At 36.1% G+C, this 17,201-nt stretch overlaps 1 protein-coding gene across 3 annotated transcripts; it reads left to right on the plus strand.

Annotated features, from left to right (window-relative positions):
* The first annotated feature begins 1,304 nt into the window (after positions 1 to 1,304).
* LOC128199471 (zinc finger protein OZF-like) lies at positions 1,305 to 17,201 on the plus strand. Of its 3 annotated transcripts, none has more exons than XR_008252109.1 (12): positions 1,305 to 1,666; positions 2,396 to 2,503; positions 2,591 to 2,810; positions 3,438 to 3,647; positions 4,376 to 4,560; positions 5,320 to 5,405; positions 7,431 to 7,556; positions 8,834 to 8,953; positions 9,558 to 9,707; positions 10,744 to 10,818; positions 12,605 to 12,742; positions 15,145 to 15,284. XR_008252109.1 is itself a non-coding variant. In XM_052889168.1 (12 exons), the coding sequence occupies exons 1-12, from the start codon at positions 1,556 to 1,558 to the stop codon at positions 15,427 to 15,429; spliced, it is 1,788 nt and encodes a 595-aa protein (XP_052745128.1). In that variant the 5' UTR covers positions 1,311 to 1,555; the 3' UTR covers positions 15,430 to 17,201. The 3 variants fall into 3 exon arrangements, 2 of the variants coding, with proteins under 2 accessions (XP_052745128.1, XP_052745129.1); XM_052889168.1 differs by having other exon boundaries at positions 1,311 to 1,666; positions 12,631 to 12,742; positions 15,145 to 17,201; XM_052889169.1 differs by lacking the exon at positions 3,438 to 3,647 and having other exon boundaries at positions 1,312 to 1,666; positions 12,631 to 12,742; positions 15,145 to 17,201.

Consider the following 17,201-nt stretch of genomic DNA (forward strand, 5'->3'; position numbering starts at 1 on the left):
TAAGCATAAATTATTTTAACTAAGTTATACCAGGTTCTACATAGTCATTTGGACTACAGGTAAAATTAAAAAAATATTTTTTGTCTTTATTTCCCTTTTCTTAGTTGGTTTCTTAAAATATTTTAAAACTGAGTAAGTGTTTTCTTAGACCTTGATAAATAGAAATTCTCCATTTAAAATTTATAAAAAATATTTCATATGCGGAAATAATGTCGCTGCTATGTCCAACGTTTCGTGTATGTTTCAGTTCTTCTCCTTGGAGTATATATTCTTTGGTGTTTAGTATTCTGTGCAGTGCAAAATGCAGATTGCAGTGTGTGGCAGTCTGTGGTGGCAGTCAAAGATTACAGTGTATTATTGGAAATAGATAGGCTACTCTAATTTTTTTCGGAACGCCTGTGATAGCGCCATCTAGTAACTAGCCACGGTATTTTTAGTACAGTATCCATTATAAGAGGAGCCGTGATAGCCCAGTGGATATGACCTCTGCCTTCGATTCCTGTAGGTGTGGGTTCGAATCCGGTCCGGGGCATGCACCTCCAACTTTTCAGTTGTGTGCATTTTAAGAAATTAAATATCACGTGTCTCAATCGGTGAAAGAAAACATCGTGAGGAAGCCTGCATACCAGAGAATTATCTTAATTCTCTGCGTATGTGAAGTCTGCCAATCCGCATTGGGCCAGCGTGGTGGACTATTGGCCTTACCCCTCACATTCTGAGAGGAGACTCGAGCTCAGCAGTGAGCCGAATATGGGTTGATGACGTCGACGTCGTCAATTATTGTTATAAAAACAATAATGCATATTTTTTTGTAAAGGAGAGAGATTTTTGATTTTGTAATAGTTTAAGAAACTAATAGAGAAAAACAAAAAAAAAGACAAAAAGTTTTCCATTGATACCCCCGGGGTCCAACTCAGGATTATTAGATCGTACCTTTGTTATACACCACTAGGTCAAATGACTATGTGGAACGTTGTTGAAATTAATGTACACTTACTGTCTTTCTTAAATAATCCCTTTGCTTTAGAAATACTAACACATTCTTCCTATTACGCGTCATAATTAAAAGGAAAAATAATTCTTTTTTTCGCTTTCCGTGCTTATACAGTTTCAATCTCTAAAAACATTTTATTACATACACACCTTAAGTCATTGAATTTACTATCCCGGAATCTTAAATCTAGAATGTAGATGGCGCTGTTTCAGGAAGATTTCACGTTCTTCTAAGTTCCCATGGCATGGTGGCCGTGTGCATTGGTGTGCTGTGCAGTGCTGTTGCTGTGTGTGTGTTGAATTTCTATTTGTATTTTATTTTGTATTTGTGGCGAGTGGTGAGCGCAAGCGAAGTGATTTTTGATTAATATTGTTTTGTTTATTAATATTTTATTTTCTTTCTTGTTCGTTTCATGCTTAACCCACTGAACTACTGAAACTGAAGGAAAAGAAAATAGTCAAGGATTTTAATACATAATTATTATGTGACGCTATTACATTTGTGTTGTGGAAATTGTGCTAGAAATAAGAAAACAAACAGACGTGGTGTTAAATATCAGCTATGGGAACAACAGAAGCAACACACTATTGTATGGGATGTTTATCTCATAGAGACGATAAACACACTGAGCCCTATAATATTCAAAGCGAGGCTTTGAAAGCAGTACTTCAGGTAATTATAATATTCGGGTTTTCGATCTTTAATCGACACCAGAAGCTTTCTGTGGCTCAAGGATTGGATACAGAAGGCTGACCACTGGTTGATTGGGTACTCAAATGCCCCGCAACGAGACTTGCATTTTTTATAAATTTTTAATAGTGTTTTTCTATTTCATTATTGTGTAAACATTAAAAAAAAGCCTACTTTTATAGCTTTGTTTTTTAAATCAATACTAGGTCTAATCTCTGTATTCCCTCCTTTATGGTGGATGACCTGGATGTTTAGTGGCCTGTTGATTAAAATATGCCACAAATTTTTGTAATATTAAAGTGGGCGTATAATTGCGTCTCTGAGGCACAATTATCCACCCACTCTAATATGACGCGAGTATATTAAAGTGGGCGGATAATTGTGCCTCTTGAGTATATATAGCTCAACAGTTTGAGCGGTCCGACTCATCACAGAGTAGCCTATTTGCAATTGCAAGCTATCTATCTAAGCGCAGTAGTAAACATTCATACCATCATCAGCATCAGTTTTTCGGAACTCTCACAAAAACCAAGGACTTGAGTTATTAGTTAGTAGCCTATAAGTTTTTCTAGGGTGTTATCTATCTTCGTTTTGAATTTCAGCCTGATCGGTTCAGTAACTGCGACGTTAAAGAGTAACAAACATCCAAATGTACATACAAACTTTCACATATATAATATTAGTAGGATAATTTCAATAAATGTTTTTCAGGTAAATGAAGTGATGTTATGTTATATTTGTACAAAATTCATACTCAAGAGTGAACAGTTCGTACAGAATGTGCAAAGAAATCAGAAATATTTAGAAAATTCCCAAAACGTAAGTTGTGAGAGTTGAGCAGTCTCTGGTGTATTATAAATTAAGTTATTTTATTTATTTGTTTAATATTATTAAAAAATTATGTAGCTTGCAGATTCAACACTTGAGACAAGTACTCATAAACACCAGTTGGTCAGTCTATCCGTTGTATCATTGTATTCAATTAATCTGACCGGTGACAGCAATGACTTGGAGATGCCCATTGTTACTGTATTAAGTTCACAAACCAACGAGGTTACAGTCAAATTAGAACCCAAAGAGGAATTGTCTTTGGAATATTCGGATCAAGAATTCATAGATGATCATGGTGAGACACAATTTTGTACTACTGCTTGAAAAACAAGCAATTTCAATATTGAAAATTTCCATACACAAAAATTATTTATAGTTTATGGAACAACTCTTGAAAAGCGGTTGTTCAGAAACTGAAAGGGGTGTGAATTTTCATTTTCCTCCTAACAAGTTAGCCCGCTTACATCTTAGATTGCATTATCACTTATCATCAGGTGAGATTCAAGTCAAGGGCTACGTTGTAAAGAATAAAAAAGATTTTTTTAAAATAAAATCCAGTAACAACAACTACAAAACTAGACTTCATCTGAATCTGAATGACCTTGCTGTTCAATTTACTATACCACGAGCGATTCGACGATTGAAAAGTCGGCGAGTCTACAAAAAAGTCACATGATGAGTTAAAATTTTTAAAAGAGCAACTGTAGAGTTACTTGCTGGCTCTTCTCTGCAGAATCTGGCTTCTGAACCAGTGGTAGAATCTTTACAAATAGTCAACTGATGTTTCGAAAGTGTTTGTAAACTGGCTCAGTTTCCAAGCACTTTTGAAACATGAATTTTTACTTGAAATAAATGAATTTTGATTTTTAACAAAAAAAAGGATATTTTTTTATATTTTGATTGAATTTCTGAATATGTACAGATTTACAAGAATCCTCTATTAAAGAGGAAGAATGTTTATTGAACAATTTTAAAGAAGAAAACGGACAAACTCTGGACAATATCAGCTTAAGACAACTCAAGAAAGCATTAAAGGCGGGGAAAATTAAAAATAAAATCAAATCACCAAAAAAAGAAAATCAACAAGACAAAGAAAAAAAGGAAAAACTCAAGAAACAGCAAAAACTTAAAGGTATACTAATTTCGTTTATTCGAGATGCGAGATCATTCATTTTGGGTCCTTCTCAAGCCTCAATAGCTCAACCGTAAAAGCGGCCAGAGTCATCACCGAGGGGTGGTGGTTCGATCCCCGCCCCGTTGGTCTATTGTCGTACTCACTTCTAATATAGTTTTTCCAGGCTAGTTGGAGAGGTATGGGAATTTTGGGAATATTTAAGAGATATGGCAAATATTCTTTTTAGAAAAAAAAAATAACAAAGAATTATATGCAATCAAGTGTGAGTGAGTCGAAGGGTTCTGTACCATCCATCTATATAAAAACTGCAAAAAAATTACGTTTATTTTATGAGAGCCCCCTTCAGTATTTAATTTATTGTCTTTAGATGAAATCTGTATATGTGGTTCACATTTAATATATCAAAACAAACAGGATTGTTTGATACTCCAAATGTAAGAGCTTGTTCTCAAAGATATTCTCAAATAGATTTATTTTGTAAAATCATGTAAAATGATTTGTTTTTAAGTTATGCATGAAAATATTATCTGTTCAAAAGTTTATCTAAAATTATATATAGAAATTGGGTATAAAATTAAATACTCATAGATTTTAGAAAAACTTTCATTTCAAATTTTTCGATATGAAAGTTTTGGAGGGCAAGATTGAAAATTAAAAAAAAAATTTGCAAACTGTTTATACATGTATTGATGGTAAAAATCACCTACAATAATTTTAATTTATAGACCGACGGGATCTACAAAACTTAAACATACAAAAGTTAAACATAACGTTGGAACAATGTATGAAAGATAGAACAAAAATGCGAGAGGACCCCAAATATAAGAACTTGTATTACAAATGCATGGATTGTATTAAAGGGTTTAGTTTTAAAGAATCTTATGAGAAACATATGGAGGTGCACAGCAAGGTAATTATACAAAACCGCCCCCCTAGCCAAGTGGTACGTCGATTCTCTTTCTACGATCGCTAACGCTTCGAAAACTAGAAAGATGTATGGGAATGACATTTGCTATCGACAGGTCACGTGATCAAGATCTGTCATACATTTCTGTAGTTTTCGAAGCGTTAGCGATCGTAGAAAGAGAATCGACGTACCACTTGGCTGTACTTTTTAATCTTTAGGAGTATTTATCTACCCTGTATACAGGCTGTCCCGTAATTAATGGATTAAACGCAAATTGTTTTGAAAAATCGCTAGCTAGGGTGACCAAGCTATACATTTTTTCGGATTTTTTTATATCTTTCTATCTTTATTAAGTTTTTTCAATTCTGTAGCTGCTGTAACTAAGATTTTAAAGATCTTGTCAAGATTTTAAAGATGTTTTATAGAAGAAGCTTTGTGTGCAATCATCATTTTTATTTTTTCTGCTTTATTTTGTTTTAATTACAGCAGCAACATCATTGAAAAAACTGATTCAAGATTTTGAAACTTGGTCACCTCACCCTTGGGATTTTTCAAAACACATTCAAATTATTTTTATATAATTAGGTTGTGTATCCACCATTTGCGTTTTATACATTAATTACGGGACATCCTATATAGACCACACTATGCGTATAGAACATGTTGAAAGAGTAACATAGGCTATATTATATTCCCGTAACGGGAACTACATGGGTGAAACCGCGGTGTTTGTTAGTTCTAAATATTTTATTTGTGTTTTAGGTAAGAGGGGAATTTGAGTGTGACATATGCAAGCGGAGAACTGATACTTTACATAAACTGTTGGAGCATAAGAAATACCATCATATGTAAGAATCCTACTAATATTATAAACGCGAAAGATTGTATGGATGTTTTGTATGTGTAAAAAAAAAATAATGTACACAACAAGGAGTTATGATTGTTTGTAACAAACCTTCAAAAATGGATTATTTTAAAACATCCTGTATTTTCAAATTCGCTGCCGCGATTCGTCGATCCCTTTGAGAACATTCACTTTAGCCTAAACTAGCGGACGCCCGCGACTTCGTCGGCGTAAATTTCGATGTCAACTTTACTACTACCCCTACCCTACCACTACCCCAACCCTACCCCTACCCCCACCCTACCCCTACCCTACCCCAAACCTACTCCTACCCTACCCCTACCTTACCTACACCCTACCCCCATCCTACCCCTACCCTCCCCGTAACCTATCCCTTTCCTACCCCTATCCCACCCGTACCCCTATCTCACGCCTATCCTACCCCTACCCTACCACTTCTCTATCCTACCCGTACCTCTACCCTACCACTACCCTACCTCTACCCCTACCCTACCACTACCATAAACCCGGCCCTAAACCTACCCTACCCCTACACTACCCCTACGCTTCCCTACCCGTACCCTACCCTACCCTGTAACTTCTCTATCTTACTCCTACCCTTAGCAAAATCGGTTAAGTCCTTCGAGAGTGGTGGTATGACCAAGAGAAATAGAGACTTCTATGCTAATAATATAAAGAGGTAAAGTTCGTGTGGTTGTAGGAGGTAATCTCTGGATCTACTGGACCGATTTGGAAAATTGTTTTACCAATAGAAAGCTACGTTATTTGCGAGTATCATAGGCTATGTTTGATCCCCATATTCACACGGGAATGGGAACTACGTAAATGAAAGCGCCGGGCGTCACATAGCGGAATTTCTGCGTCTTTTAGAGATTTTGTATTATCTCCGAAACTATTTAAGTAATTAACATACTGTAAAGCGCAAATCTTATCTCCATAATATCCTTGTGATTATTAAATAATTTATTTTACTAAGGATTAAAGTATAGTTGTATAAATAATGACGTAAACCTAAGTATATAAAATTAATAATTTTTAAAACACAAAAGGTACTATATCTGCTAATATATAGAAGATAGATATATAGTGTCGCGGACTTTTTTGTAGAACTTTTAAAGATACATAAAGTCTCCATACATTAATTTCAATTTTACACAATAGTTAAGGCAGCGCATGCGAATAAGTCTGTTTAAGAGGATTTTTAGGCCGACCTGTATGACAAAAACTGTGATAACTCGGCTAATATATATGATACCAATATAAAATATAGCCTATAGCACTCCCCGATAATGTAGCATTCTACTGGTGAAAGAATTTTTAAAATCGGACCAGTAGTTCCGAAGATTACCCCATTTAAAAAATGTGACAAACTTACAAACTTACAAACTTTACCTCTTTATAATATTAGTATAGACTAGATCAAAGTTCAATGACTTCATACTTACGAAATAGAATTATACAGGATGTTTAAATTTTTTCAATTTATTTTTCGCTAGCGTGTGTTTTGGATATTTGTTTAGAGCCGTGATAGCCCAGTGGATATGACCTCTGCCTACGATGCCGGAGGGTGTGGGTTCGAATCCGGTCCGGGTCATGCACATCCAACTTTTCAGTTGTGTGCATTTTAAGAAATGAAATATCACGTGTCTCAAATAGTGAAGGAAAAACATCGTGAAACGAAACCTGCATACCTAAGAATTTTGTTAATTATCTGCGTGTGTGAAGTCTGTCAATCCGCATTGGGCCAGCGTGGTGGACTATTGGCCTAACCCCTCTCATTCTGAGAGGAGACTCGAGCTCAGCAGACAGCCGAATATGGGTTGATAATGATGTGTGTTTTGTCTTAAGATCATTTTTAATATTGTTAAGCGATTTCTTGTATTGAACTTATAAATGGAGGCAGCTTACAGACGGTGAAACTAGCAGTGTGTGTATTCACATTTCCATGTGCGTGTGTGTGTGTCCTTGTATATTTATTTATGTATATTGTATATAAAAAAAATTGTAGCCGCTACCGGTGCGGCGAGTGTGGGCTGACCCGTATCAACCGGTTCACTATCAAAGACCACTACACCGCCGCCCACCTGAGCGATGTCTGCCAGTACAAGTGTTCACACTGCAGCAAAGTGTTCAAGTAAGTATCGTCTATAGCTTGGCAACTTCGTTCGTAACACTCGATGTTCCGCGCGGGCCGGGGGACGTGTAGCAGTGGCGTGCATTTCATACATGCGTCAAAGCACTGCATACCCTAACAAATATTTTGTTAACGCGTAAACAATGCACATTAGCCCAGTTCAGATAAATTGTCTTACTAGGGCATACCCTGATCAAACCTTATGCACGCCACTTACGTGTAGCGATCAACGAAAAACCCACGTCTGCGCAGCGCAGTTTTCCCCCCCGTCGCCCGCATATCATGGGAGTGTCATAAAGGAACTTAAACTATAGTCTAAGATCCGGCATTAGAAATATATACCCTCATCTGTTATTTATTAATGATGAAAAATAAATGATAGATAATATTTACAGTGACAATTGCAAATGGGTTGCTTAGTTAAATTGCTGCCAAACACATTTTCCATACTAAATATAGGAAACCATGAACTAGATCAAAGGCAACTTAGTACAGTTAAATTAAACGTAAAATAAACTTTCATTTGATATATTAGACGACTAAATAACTGATGAGGGTATGTAAATAATATTACTCAACTGTTTACATCTGATAACCCTATAGTTGCTATGTGAAAGTATTCAACCTTTCTGTTTTTAATTCTGTTGAGTATATTCTTTTAATTAGTGATTACAGTTTCTAAAATTTGATTTAAAAAAAATTAAAATACTGACATTTGCGAGTTGACTGGCTTGTATTGGGCTAAAATCAATGATAATTTTATACTATAGATCGGTTACGTCCCTACAAAATCACCGCAAAAAGTGATCCGAAAATAGGCTACAACACTGAGCGCACACAAGCACAATTTTGTCTTTATTTCCATTATATATTTATGTATATATAGTTTTTACACTTCCTAAACACAAATCGAAAATTCGTTGTTGATCACAATTAACAATGAATTGTGTATAGAGCCGTGACAGCCCGGTGGATATGACCTCTGCCTCAGATTCTGCAGGGCGTAGGTTCGAATCCGGTCCGGGGCATGCACCTAATTTTCAGTTGTGTGCATTTTAAAAAATTAAATATCACGTGTCTCAAACGGTGAAGGAAAACATCGTGAGGAAACCTGCATACCAGAGAATTTTCTTAATTCTCTGCGTGTGAAGTCTGCCAATCCGCATTGGGCCAGCGTGGTAGACTCATGTCTCATGCGCTAGCAACACATCTAACAGTATTTAATATCATTGTCTAAAATTGATGATGGTTAAAATTGTTTGTTTGTTCTGTTTCAGTCGACAAGTATCCCTGAGAAAGCACATAGCATATGTACATAGGAGCAAGAATAGGATAGAGTGCAAATATTGTTCGAAGACATTCGCCAATAAGGAAAGTGTAAAGGGACATGTTATGCTGTGGGTATTCTTTTTTACACTGTTTTCATTATAGTACAAGATCCGGCATAAGGAATATATACCCTCATCTGTTTTAATTGGGATAAGAAATAAATTATAGAAAATATTCACATTGACACATTGCAAATATATTGCCTAGTAAAATTGCGCCGGGTGAGTATTAAATGATGATTTTTTTTTATTAAATTTATTTAATCTACTCCCTCTTTGCTTAATTAATAAAAATCGTACACTTGTTAAAATAATATATCCAACAGAATTGAAAAAGTAAAAGTTGCCTGCTTTCACACTGCAACTGTAGGGTTGCCAGATATAAACAGTTAGTTATTAATGTTATATAATTACCCTCATCATTTAGTCGTCCAATATATAAAATGAAAGCTTATTTTATGCCTAATTTAACTGTATTAAGTTGCCTTTGATCTAGTTGTGTGTTTATGTGTTTGGCCCTAATTTAACTAGGCAACCTATTTGCAATGGGTGACAGATGAGGGTATACATTTCTAATGCCGGCTCTTAGACCATTTAATCTCCACTGTTTAAGACTCTAGATCCACTTAAACCCTATATCATAAAAAGCTCAATAAAATCATTTTTTTTCTAGAAAACATCCAACAACGGAATCGTCTGGTCAAACGTTCACCCACCACGTATGCAAAGACTGCGGTGGCGGTTTCAAAACTCTTTCTCAACTCAAGAATCACATGACCAAGCATTCTGACCAAAGGGACTTCTACTGCGTGGAGTGCGATAAGTGAGTGCTATTTATTTATTTTATCTACATTTAACATCAATCTCCTATTAAAAAGTGTATGCACAATCAGCGACCAAAAAACGTCCCCACTCAATGAGTGTCAAACACAATTTCTTGGCACTCAATTCTAGTAGTCGCATTTGCAAATTCAACCTTAAAACTCAATCCTTAAGGTTGAATTTGCTCTGAATTTGGGATTTTATTAAATATATTTAAAGGCCTTTAGGTATAATTTTACCAATAATTCTAAAACTGTCAAACCAAAATTGGCCAGTTTTTAAGTTAATTTTCCTACGTGATTGTGCGTCTTTTTACTATAAGAGGTCAATGACATTTAAAGATAAATATTAAAAAAAATTCAACCGACTTAAAAAACACAAACACACAGGGAACTAACATTATAATATTTTCTACCTACTGATCAGTTTGAAGGCGGTGAAATTTCAAGTTGAAATTGTTAGCCCTGAGTTGAGAGTATGGTGGTGTTGCATCCCCGTGCCCCGGAGAGCATTATCACTAACAGCCTCAGACTAAATACATAACGTCCTGCCTCGCTGTTACTTTTCTGTCAAAGTATGATCAACGATCTAATGCGATTATAAAAACTGTATCTATAGTATCGATGTTTCATAGTTGTAATCGTGTTCGTCGGTTAAAGAGCTCAAAATACCTTTTTGTGTAGTTGAATGCTGTCAAAAACTGCCAAAATCTTCTAGTTTAGTATAAGATATATACCAAATCTAAGGTTGTTTTCCTCAGAAAATGACAGACAATTTTGTTTGTGAATTTCGGTGCGAGATCTACTAGTCAAATATATATAGTCTGAGCTAACAGCTGTTGTGGTTGTAAATGAATTCAGTATTATCACCCTTAGCATTATATACATTATCATATATTATACATTGTCAGATTTTATGATTGGTTCAAAGAAAATAAATCTCTAAAACGTGCATTGTTGCTTGTAAGCTAAAGGAAACTACTTGGTAAAATTATATCTGAAGAATGAAGCGACGAAATATAAATATGATTGTTTCAGAGCTTTCAAAACGAGCTACGCGTTAAAACAACATCTCAAAATTGCCGCGCCACACGTCAACTACATGGAATTCAAGTAAGAATGATAATAATTTATAAGTTAAAAAAATCAAAAGCTCTTCAAAAAGAGATTTTTTGGGGGAGTTAGTATCGCTACTTTCACCAGTTATCACCTATTTGTTGAGTAATTGTAGTCCTTATGATCTTAATAATAAGATCCTTCTGTAAAACATATAATTTGAAATTATCTAGTAGGGTTAGTTTACAAGCACTTTTGAAACATCAAGGTTATCTGTTTTGTAAAGACTCTGCACTCTAAAAACTCTATCTTGTTGCATTTCTACTGTTTAGCCCGCTTCCAACTTATACTCCAGCCTTTCTAGATAAACACTGTTTACCAACAAAGAAATTAGAAATGAAGGTAGAAAACGCATGTCATTTCATAACTTATTTATTTTAAATTATGTATAGTTTGTTTATAAAATCGTATTTAAAATATATTAGCCATATGTAATTGTTCTAAGCTTACTATTCTAATTTATTTTCACTAATTTAAGAACAAGTTAATTATAATTATTACTAGCTGACGCCGCGCGATTTCACTCGCGTGGTTCCCGTTCCCGTAGGAATACAAGGAAAATATATAGCCGATAGCCTTCCTCGATAAATGGGCTATCTAACACTGAAAGAACTTTTCAAATCGGACCAGTAGTTCCAAAGATTAGCGCGTTCAATCAAACAAACAAACAAACTCTTCAGCTTTATTATATTAGTATAGATTAGTTGTGAAATGAGTAGTGATTTATACCCTCATTTGTAATTTGTTTGTTGGTAAACAGTACTCATCAAGAAAGGCTGTAGTGTAGATTGCTCATCACTTACCATAAGGTGAGATTGTAGTCATGGGCTAACTTGTAAAGAATAAAAAAAAATACGTATGGCACTCGGGGACTGCCACCTGATTTTTATCGACTGATGCAATTATAATTATTTACTTATTTTATAGCAGTATTTTGTTTTCTTTAGAAAATAATAATAAATAATAAAATAAAAGAATTAATAAATAAAAAAGGTAAAAAATGTCTTTGAGCTGGAATCGAACTCTGTTTGAATTTAATGGTTGGTTTGGTTTCACACCACTTGTCCAGTTGAGTCGATATGACAACGTCGAAATGTGTTAACTTGATGCACGGCTGGGTGTTAGGTTTATTTTCGTTACGGAATTTCTTGATTCGGTCCTCGCGCTCAAAGCTCGCGATAAAGGCAATGCATAAGCTTAAATAACTTTAAATAGTTTAAAAAACTAAAAAATACGCACAAAAAATTAAAAATATTGGATTTAAGTCACGTGGCTTTGGGGGTGGATTTCAAACAGCCAGTCCGCAATCTTAGGGAGGCCGCCATATTGTATGCGCTCAAAGCTCGCGATAAAGGCAATGCATAAGCTTAAATAACTTTAAATAGTTTAAAAAACTAAAAAATACGCACAAAAAATTACAAATATTGGATTTAAGTCACGTGGCTTTGGGGGTGGATTTCAAACAGCCAGTCCGCAATCTTAGGGAGGCCGCCATATTGTATTTGTAATGACGTTTCTTATCTAGTCATGTATTGTCATCAGAACTCAGAGCGTGTGCAAAATTTCATCCTAATCGAATACCGGGAAGTTTGTCAAATTGAGATTCAAAGATTTTGTTACATACATAGTTACAAGTGAAGCTAATATAAAGCGTGTAAAAAGACTATCTAAAGACTCTTAATGCAGACTATGTACAGACTATCTTGTTGCAGACTATGTATAGACTATCTTGTTGCAGACTGTCTAAAGACTATTTTTTTGCAGACTATGTATCTTGTTGCAGACCATCAATAGACTATTTTGTTGCAGACTACAATGCGAACACTGTGAGAAGCGGTTCGCGGTCAAGCGTGAGTTGGAACAACATTTGAACAGGGTCCATCTCAACCGAAAGCCCTACCAGTGCGACAAATGCGACAAGGTGAGATATGTCGGTAGCTCAGACCAATTATTGTATAGGACCTGCCTCGCTAGTCGTTACTTTTCTGTCTAAGTATATGATCAATAATCTAATGCGATTATAAAAACTGTCTCTATAGAATCGATGATATAGTTGTAATCGTGTTCGTCGGTTAAAGAGCTCCGTAAAAATACCTTTTTGTTTAATTGAATTGTGTAAAAAACGGGCAAAAACTTCTAGTTTAGTATAAGATATATACCAAATCTACGCTCGTTTTCTTCAGAAAATAACAGACAATTTTGTTTGTGACTATGAGTGCGATACAGGTCCTTCTATAATTGGTCTGAGGTCGGTAGGCTAGGATATATACAGGGTGCTCGGGTGTATTTACCATAACTTCAAGGTGTTGACAAGTCCACTTATAGGAGCCGAACTACATAATTAATATTTTTTTAAACTAGTAAATAAAAACTTTTTATGTACTCATACAAAGTTATTCAAATAACTCCGACTATCCATGTAACACACGCCTTTATCTCATCATCATCATCATCATCATATCAGCCGATGGACGGTAAACATCGCGATACTGAGCCACCTGCATCCAGCGAATACCTGCGACTCGCTTGATGTTGTCAGTCCACCTGGTGGGGGGTCGACCAACACTGCGTTTTATAGTGTGGGGTCGCCATTCCAGAACTTTAGAACTCCAACGTCCATCGGCTCTTAGAACTATCTGCCCCGCCCTTTGCCACTTCAGCTTCGCGACTCGTTGAGCTATGTCGGTGACTTTGATTTTTCTGCGGATCTCCTCATCTTTTATCTATCCTTGCATTTTAAAATACGTAATCGTAATGGTAAGACTGTCGATATCGATAAGATATTGCAATTGACACTGCACTTCATTAGTAAGGTACTCCATGATATTTATCTTTGAATAAGTTTGTCTAGGTCATATTATTAATATGTGTACCTACTAACATAATTTTTAAGTTTGTAACTAACCAATGGGCCTTTGTAGCCAAAAATAAAGAAATTATTATTATTATTATTATATTATAAGGGACACAATTTAAGATCTCTTTACAAAAAAAAAATTTTTTACTCCGAAACTATTCATTTTAGTACACGTGTTCCATAGACATTTTTAATTAATTTTTCTTAGAGAATATAACCCTATAGTTATGGGAAATACACCCGAGCACCCTGTATAATGTCCTCCAACAAAAATTTTCAAAATATATTCAATGTACAGAATTTGACTTGTTACAGTTTTATTATAAGTATAGATCTCTGTTGCGCATGCATTTAATAATAATAATAATATTTTTTTATAAATTGTTAATAATGTTTTGTATTTTATACTTATATTGTTAAAAATTTAAAAAAAAAAAGAAGTAATAAATAAATGAGAATAATAATAATAATAATAAAATTATTATTCTTTATTCAGCTAAAAAAAAAACCAAATTAACAATCAAAAAGAAATTACAAACTAATAGAGGTATCTACTATATCAATCTACTATATCAAATACTAAGCTATCTACTATATCAATACTAACAGAGCTGACAAGGTACTTAAAGATACCTACTTACATTACAAAGTTACTGTCTGTACTTAGTATAATCTATACTTATAATAAATCTGTAGAGAGGTCAATTCTGTACATGAAATATATTTCCAAAATAACTATCAGGGGGTGATAAGTGATCGATACTGATGCCAAAAATACAATCAGTAAAATTTTTGTCTGTCTGTCTGTCTGTATGTTCTTTATAGAAACAAAAACTACTGGACGGATTTTAACGAAACTTGGTACAATTATTCTTTATACTCCTGGGCAGGTTATAGTATACTTTTCATCACGCTACAATCAACAGGAGCAGAGCAGTGAAGGGAAATGTTGGGAAAACGGGAGAAGTTACTCCATTTTTTAAGCTTCCGTCGCATGGTATGTTCGTTATAGAAACAAAAACTACTCGACGGATTTTAACGAAACTTGGCACAATTATTCTTCATACTCCTGGGCAGGTTGAAATATACTTTTCATTATGCTACCGTCAATAGGAGCAGAGCAGTGAAAGGAAATGTTGAGAAAACGGGAGAAGTTACTCCATTTTTTAAGCTTCCGTCGCCGTCGCATGGTCCGTACTATAGGGGTAGAGTAAGGATAGGGTGGTGGTAGGGTAGGGGTAGGGTAGGAGTAGGATAAGGGTAGGGGTAGGGTAGGGGTAGGGTAAGAGTAAGGTAGAGTAGGGGTAGGCGTAGTAGTAGGGTTTCACGCAGACGAAGTCGCGGGCGTCCGCTAGTAATATAATAAAGAGATTCAGCTGAATGGGGCGCTGCCTCAGCTCGATACTACAGTTGAGAGCTGTAGTGCTGATTTTCAGGCATTTCACAATTTTATTTCATTGTTCCAGGCGTACCTCTCTCTGTGGTCGCTGACGGAACACAAGAAATTCGCGCACGACGGCCACAAGCGACCCTTGAAGTACCCCTGCCCCCAGTGTGACAAGGTGTTCGCACAAAACTCCACACTCAAGTCACACCTACGCACACACACCGGCGAGCGACCGTATATGTGTGCGGAGTGTCCCGCTGCCTTCACACAGGGAAGCAGCCTACGCACGCACGTCAAGTTGGTGCATCTGCGTCTAACAAGAGATGGACTGCCCAAGAGACACGCCGCCACCGCCAGCTCCTAGACTATAGTGTTGCCAATTTGTGGAGATTTCCCCAAATTGTGGGGAACTTAAACTCAATTTTGTGGAATATATGGTGGATGCAATAATTTAAAGATCAAAACATGAAACACATTGTAGCAAATAAATGATGATTTGATTTGGAAAAAATAAAAGGAAAATAAATAAATAAAAATAAAAAATGGAATCGAATTCTGTTTGAATTTAATAACCTTAGTTTCACACCACTCGTCCAGTTGAGTCGATATGAAAACGTCGAAATGTGTAAACTTGATGTGCGGCTGGGTGTTAGGTATATTTTTGCGCACGTCAAGTTGGTGCATCTGCGTCTAACGCGAGATGGACTGCCCAAGAGACACGTCGCCACCGCCAGCTCCTAGACTACAGTGTTGCTATATTGTGGAGATTTCCCCAAATTGTGGAAAAACTAAACTCAATTTTGTGCTATATTTGGTGGATGATGAATACCATGAGTGTCTAGGTGATGAAATAATTTAAAGATCAAAACATGTACCACATTCTAGCAAAAACAATTGATGGACTGACCAAGAGACACGCCGCCACCGTCAGCTCCTAGACTACAGTGTTGCCAATTTGTGGAGATTCCCCCAAATTGTGGGAAATTTGAACTTAATTTTGTGCAATGTATGGTGGATCATGAATACCATGAGTATCTAGGTGATGCAACCACACATACCACCCCACATTCTAGCAAATAAATGATGATTTCATTTGATACTCCATTTGTGGGGGTTGAGAGCTCCACACTCAAGTCACACCTACGCACACACACCAGCGAGCGACCGTAATGTGTGCGGAGTGTCCCGCTGCCTTCACACAGGGAAGCAGCCTGCACACGCACGTCAAGTTGGTGCAACTGCCCAAGAGACACGCCGCCACCGCCAGCTCCTAGACTATAGTGTTGCCAAATTGTGGAGATTTCCCCAAATTGTGGAGAAATTAAACTCAATTTTGTGGAATATATGGTGGATGCAATAATTTAAAGATCAAAACATGAAACACATTCTAGCAAAAACAATTGATGGACTGCCCAAGAGACACGCCGCCACCGCCAGCTCCTAGACTACAGTGTTGCCAATTTGTGGAGTTTTCCCCAAATTGTAGGGAAATTAAACTCAATTTTGTGGAATATATGGTGGATGCAATAATTTAAAGATCAAAACATGAAACACATTCTAGCAAATAAATGATGATTTGATTTGAAAAAAAATAAAAGAAAAATAAATAAAAAATGGAATCGAATTCTGTTTGAATTTAATAACCTTAGTTTCACACCACTCGTCCAGTTGAGTCGATATGAAAACGTCGAAACGATGAAACGCGGCGCGGCTGGGTGTTAGGTATATTTTCGCGCACGTCAAGTTGGTGCATCTGCGTCTAACGCGAGATGGACTGCCCAAGAGACACGTCGCCACCGCCAGCTCCTAGACTACAGTGTTGCTAATTTGTGGAAATTTCCTCAAATTGTGAAAAAACTAATCTAAATTTTGTGCAATTTTGTGCTATATTTGGTGGATGATGAATACCATGAGTGTCTAGGTGATGAAATAATTTAAAGTTCAAAACATGTACCACATTCTAGCAAAAACAATTGATGGACTGACCAAGAGACACGCCGCCACCGTCAGCTCCTAGACTACAGTGTTGCCAAATTGTGGGGAAATTAAACTCAATTTTGTGCTATATTTGGTGGATGATGAATACCATGAGTGTCTAGGTGATGCAATAATTTAAGGATCAAAACATGTGCCACA

This window comes from Bicyclus anynana, chromosome 25 (genome assembly GCF_947172395.1).
Source record: "Bicyclus anynana chromosome 25, ilBicAnyn1.1, whole genome shotgun sequence".
NCBI lineage: Eukaryota > Metazoa > Arthropoda > Insecta > Lepidoptera > Nymphalidae > Bicyclus > Bicyclus anynana.